Source organism: Stegostoma tigrinum, chromosome 2, assembly GCF_030684315.1.
Source record: "Stegostoma tigrinum isolate sSteTig4 chromosome 2, sSteTig4.hap1, whole genome shotgun sequence".
NCBI classification, from domain to species: domain Eukaryota; kingdom Metazoa; phylum Chordata; class Chondrichthyes; order Orectolobiformes; family Stegostomatidae; genus Stegostoma; species Stegostoma tigrinum.
In genome coordinates this window covers 23,713,229-23,719,228 of record NC_081355.1, presented here as the reverse complement: position 1 = coordinate 23,719,228, position 6,000 = coordinate 23,713,229, and the positions used below count along the sequence as shown (strand labels likewise).

The 6,000-nt window shown below is 40.3% G+C and overlaps 1 protein-coding gene across 8 annotated transcripts in view; it reads right to left on the bottom strand.

Annotated features, from left to right (window-relative positions):
- Positions 1-3,491: 3,491 nt before the first annotated feature.
- Positions 3,492-6,000, bottom strand: part of LOC125447272 (genetic suppressor element 1-like) — a 277,157-nt gene continuing 274,648 nt past the window's right edge. For all 8 annotated transcript variants that reach the window (XM_048521570.2, XM_048521587.2, XM_059652856.1 and 5 more), the window contains one exon: positions 3,492-5,410. In XM_048521570.2, the coding sequence (XP_048377527.2) occupies positions 5,291-5,410 (120 nt within the window). In that variant the 3' untranslated portion in view covers positions 3,492-5,290. The remainder of the gene's footprint in view (positions 5,411-6,000) is intronic.

Sequence of the window (6,000 nt, the reverse complement as noted above, 5' to 3'; positions counted from 1 at the left end):
TCCAGATGCCTTTTAAATGTTGTAATGGTATCAGCTTCCACCACCTTCTCTCATACACGCACCATGCTCTGTGTGAATATTTTGCCCCTCAGGTCCTTTTAAATCTTACCCTCTCGGCCTTAAACCTACAACCTCCAGTTTTGGACTCACCCATCATAGAAAAAAGACTTTGGCTACTCATCCAATCCATGCCTCTCATGATTTTATAAATATCTATAAGGTCACCCCTCAGACTTCAATGTAACAGAGAAAAAAGAACCAATCTATTCAACATCTTCCTATAACTCAAACCCTCCAGTCCCAGCAACATCATTGATTAAATAATAGCCTCAGATGTCAGGGATCCTTGAACCATGACATTGAAGACTGCAGCCAATGCATTGCACTTTATACACTGCTTCTGGGTATCATAGAATCCCTACAATGCAGAAAAGCGGCTATTTGAGGCTGCATCAACACACCCAGGCTCACCCTGTCACAATAACCCACACTTGTGATGACTATCCCACCTAATAGCCTGCACATCCACTGGACGCTATTGGCAATTTAGCTTAGACAGCCTTTGGCCTGTGGGAGGAAAGCAGAGCACCCAGAGGATAACCCATGCAGACATAGGGAGAAAGTGCAAACTCCACACAGACAGTCACCTAAGGTGGAATTGAATGTGGGTTTCTGGTAGGATGAGACACCAGCGCTAACCAGCTTAGCTACAGGAGGCCACGATACCACACTCAGCCAACCAAAGTACAGACCCAGTCAACACTGCACCCTGGGTGAAGTGGGATGACCAGCAGGATCGGAAAAAAGTTTTCTGTGCTCTGTAATAGTGAAGACCACCCTAAATATGGACAACACTGAGGTTAAAAGCATTGTGCTAGGGCATGGCCTGCAAACAATATTACAAACATAAACTGAGCATGTGAATAAGACTTACGGAGTCAGTGTCAACTCTGCAGGTCTGTGGGTGGAAAGGATCAGCATATGCATCAGCTATTGCACTACCATTTAAGGCTAGTCAATGGGTTCAATGCTGTCCTGAGGGGTGCTTAAATATTTATTAGTCAAAGTGCATTCTGAAACACAGAAGTGTTACCAATGAAGGAAAAATACAGGACATTAGTCCAGGTTCTTCTTTACCTGCTAGTTATCATGAGATTTCAATGTGCAACTGTTGAATGTGATATCCTGTTGGAGGCCTTCAAAATGACCTACCTTTAGCACCATGCAATATCCCACTGACTGCTTCCTTTTCTCTATGAGTCAAAAGGACACATAATATGTAGTTTGAATGTAAAGGGGAGGTGACGGCCTCGTGGTATTATTGCTGAACTGTTAACACCAGAGACCCATGTGATGATCTGGGGACCCCAGTTCAAAACCAGGTGGTGGAAAATCTGGCATGAGGAGTCCAATGATAACGATGAATCTATTGTTGATTGTTGGGGGAAATCCCATCTGATTCACTAACACCTTTTAGGGAGGGAAACTGTCACTCCTTACCTGGTCTAGCCTACATGTGACTCCAGAATGACAGCGATGTGATTGATTCTTAACCCCACCCTGGGAAATTAGAGATGGGCAATGAATTAAGAGGATGCACGGTGGCAAAGCAGTTAGAAATGCTGCCTCATAGGGCCAGGGACTGGGGTTTGATTCCAGTCTTGGGCATCTGTCTGTGTAGAGTTTGCACATTCTTCCCACGATCTGTGCTGGTTTCCTCCCACAGTCCAAAGAGGAGCAGGTTAGGTGGATTGGCCGTGCTAAATTGTCCATAGTGTCCAGTGTATTTGCCATGGGAAATGCAGGGTTATAGGCATGGGGAGGGTCACTCTTCAGGGGGTTGGGTTGGACTTGATAGGCCAAATGGCCTACATCCACACAGTGGTGATTCTATAACTATTACTGTGCCACTTTACTCCGAATAGCACACAACTTTGGAAATTACTTGCTGGCCCCAACCCTCCTATACAAGCAGAGCTATTATGACCTGTATGAAACCCCCACTCCCAATGCCTTCCTATTCACTATGATGTCCAATGGTCTCCAACTGGCCCCTGTTGATCACCATTCCCAGAGCAACCCAGTGAAATGAAGCCTTTTCCCAGATTTGGATTGTCTGATTTCCCTAGGACTTCACAAAATACATCCTGACTATAATTGACCAAACACCCAAGACTGACTTGGCTGGACTGCCCCAGTTTCCATGACCCAGCCACTGGACTAATGTCTCAATACCTACCCGGCTGACCTACCAACATTCCTCAGAATGGTCACACTTGACCCTCCGTACCGGCCAAACATTGTTTTCTGGATCCTGGTAGGACTGAGTGCCTGACAGACTGGCTATCTCCAAAACACAAATTGGTATCCTTTGATTGAATGTCATCTCCCTTCACCCCATTAGGGACCACTGCATCTTGAACTTTATACCTGGCCATTTGGTTGAAGCACATGTAGTGTATTTGCTCCATAAACTGCTGGGACAAGCTGCAGGTATGGAGTTGATGCACTGTGCTACGCAACAACATAGCTACCCTTTTGACTGCTGCTCTCCCCACTGTGACAAGATGCTTGTGTCACATTCTGTGCTAAAAAAAAGCACTGCAAAGTATAAAAGCTGGCCACATGGAACTGATCTCTAAAAACGTTGTGTGCTAAAAAAACAATATGAGACACACAAAAGACCATAGACAGTGACAAAGTCAGTGAATGTGTGCTAAGAGTGCAATGTAAACTTTACAGAGGCTGGCATTATCCAATTAAACATAAGAGTGAAAGCAAGCAAGTGAACAGCCACAAGATCCATCCTGTACAGATGAATGTGAAGTGTAGGCATCTCTACATCAGCCTTAGATAAAGCTTGCAAGTCCTAGGTGTCCCTGAACTCAAAGTAACATTGTGTTTGTGCAAGACTGAGAGCAGCCAGAGGCTGGTGGCTTGCCAATCTTGATTTGTGTAAATGAAGGGATGCGGAGGATGGTGGCCATGGAGCATTCCAAGATGTTGTTATGAAAAGGTTGTTGAATCCTTGCTGGAACACGCATTTGGTGAGTTGTAGCTGCCTGGTACCCACGCTGATGGAAATTAGCGCCATCTGTAGTTTCTTGGAGAAGGCAAGGATAATTGGGAGTGGTGCAGAAAGAAGGTTTATTGGGGCTTTAGTGAGACGCAAGTGCTTGGAAATGACGAAATGAGTCCCCATTCAATTTGCAGATTCTGAAGTCAACATTGAAGACTTGACTGGAATATTTTCTTGACAATGATTTTGATGTTTTAATTCTCTCCATTATTTCTCCCCATTGCTCCCGCCATACAAGGAGGGGGAAAACTCTGCCCATCTATTTCTGATTTAGCATGTGTTTTTGTATAAAATATTCAATACTAAATGTCTTCTAAAGGTTATAGTTTGAAAGAAAAGTGTAAATTACACTGAATAAAACAACTTACAGGAGAAAGCTGATGTGTACAAAACTTTATTAACAAATGCTTATTTTAGTCACAGCAGACATAATGAATAAATACTTAAAAATCATGACTTCAAATAATAAATACCTGTTACAATTTGAAAATTGTTACTAATGGTAATGCCTAGGCTTTGTTAAAGAACTCATTGACTAACATCATCTGACAGATCTGACAGTTAGCTGGTTTGTTCTGTTGGCTAAAGCTTGAAAATAACTGAATGAAAGAAAACCAACTTATTGAGGGTCCTTTAGGAAAACAGTTTTAATACCAAATTTTTCCACTAATAATTTAATAGAAGAACTACTTCTTAAAACAGTTTAATTGTCATCTTTTTAGGAACTGCTATGAAATATTTAACTGATGCAAAAATTTAATTGCGCAAAAGGCCTTCGTCCTAAAAAAAACTACAGAGCACAAAATGCACTGGATTGATTATAACAATTCCCTTAACACTCATAATTATACATTATTCAATTAATAATCTTTATTTAAACAATGTTATGCTACTTCCATTTACTTGAGATTTTGCCTTTACAGGCAACTGAAAAATCTCACACAGTATATTCTGTTAAAAATATCTTAATACTTGGAAGTAAAGACATTTTATGGTTCCCTATTCTTCCTCAAAGTGAGGTCAGTTTTACATACTTCTACGTGATAACAAGAAATCTGCTTTCATTAACTTCATTACAAAAAAATAGAAAATGTACTTCAAGTAATTTCTAATATTAGAAGTGGTGCTGCGTAGTAAAAGGTAGTTTTTTGCTCAGCATTTACATTAGTTAAGCAACAAAGTAAAATTACTGACCTATTCTTTTACAAAATCCTGTCCTTATCGCTGCATTAATCTATTTAATTCAATGCAAATCTGTACCTTTTTATTACCAACAACTGAATTAAAAGCAAACCCGTTGCAGAACTTCAAAATATACATTTAACTTTATAATCAGTGAATAATGCTGCACTGTAATATACAAACCAAAAAAAGGATTCATTGTGTGTATATATATATATATATATATAAACATCAACATTACACAGATCCAAGTATTAGGCAAAGTGTGATTTTTTTTAAAAAAGAAAGAAGAGCATAGAAAGGATGTTCTGAATGCTGACTGTATCCACATCAAATTCTTTCACACCAGCATTTGAGTAGAGGCAATAACTTGAAACAGATTAATGCTTCTGTTAATGTAGTGGCAAGAAATTTGACAAGAATGCTTTAAGCGCTTATGACACATTGATGACACTCAGATTTATCCTTAAAATTTATCTGGTCCAAATGAAATAAATGAACTGTTAGTAATTAGCATTTCTATTTGCTGACAATTTTCTGTTACTTTATATAGCAGGCCTTCTCAATTAAATTTCCCTTCTGCTTCAAATTTCTAAATAAATGCTTTCTCCAGCTAATGTACAAATTAGAAACCCAAAACATGTTTTCTATTAAATACAGAAAAGTACTTTGATTACACATTCACTTCACTTTTTCTGCATTATTTACTGTAACCTGAGGATCTTCAAAGTGTCACTATCCAGCTTTGCATTATAAGTCCTCAGTGTAGCGTTTGGTCCAGCTAGGCTGTGGAGGGTAACTATGCAAGCTGAGCTGTTTGGCAAAGGGAGACTCTTGTCAGTCGAGCAGTTTGGTTTCGAGAGTCCATTGAGAACTTCGACACTGTATCCTGATGACACTTGAAGCAAACAATAATGACATAAGTGGAAACTAGTCAATCAGTTCGGAAGGAACAAATTATCTTGTAACCGGGGTGCATTCTTCCTGGCTGTAGTTTTGTCCTTGCTCAGGTGCATGAAATTCCTCAATTCATCTGTGTGAGGATTCAGGCAGGCAATGAGTCAGATCAAGGCACTTACGCAGATTGCGTAGGGCAGCTTGCTGGTGCTGGCGTTCCATTTCATACTTCTGTTTACACATTCTCAGCTTCTGTAGGGACAAAATGCCACATTAACTGGTATTTATTACCACCAGGACCTTTGATTATAATTGAGTACTGAGGTTGTTTTTTTAAAAGCAATTGACCATTTGCTTTGAAGAATTAAAATCAACTAAGTTTTGCAGCTTCTTGAGCCATTAGCAGTCATCGAGATACCAGATGGACAAATAACTATTGAAGTACTTTGACAATTTAAAATATTTTCATGGTGCAAATGGGGGATTGACGGGACAGTTTCTGGATGTATTCATATGGCCTGTGCAGAGTTGGTGACCAATTCCTCAAGCCTACTCAACATACAATCTTTTCAAATACTAACCTCTCCCGATGTTTTGATGTTCATAGCTGGGAGTTTGCAGCACCCTGGTGCAAAGTTGGCATACTTGCCCAACTATGCTGCTGCTTATCTGGGAAAGCTTCCAGAATCTGGCTTGTTTCAAGTGATTTTGTTGATGAGATAGTGTCAGAGATAATGGGAACTGCAGATGCTGGAGAATTCCAAGATAATAAAATGTGAGGCTGGATGAACACAGCAGGCCAAGCAGCATCTCAGGAGCACAAAAGCTGACGTTTCGGGCCT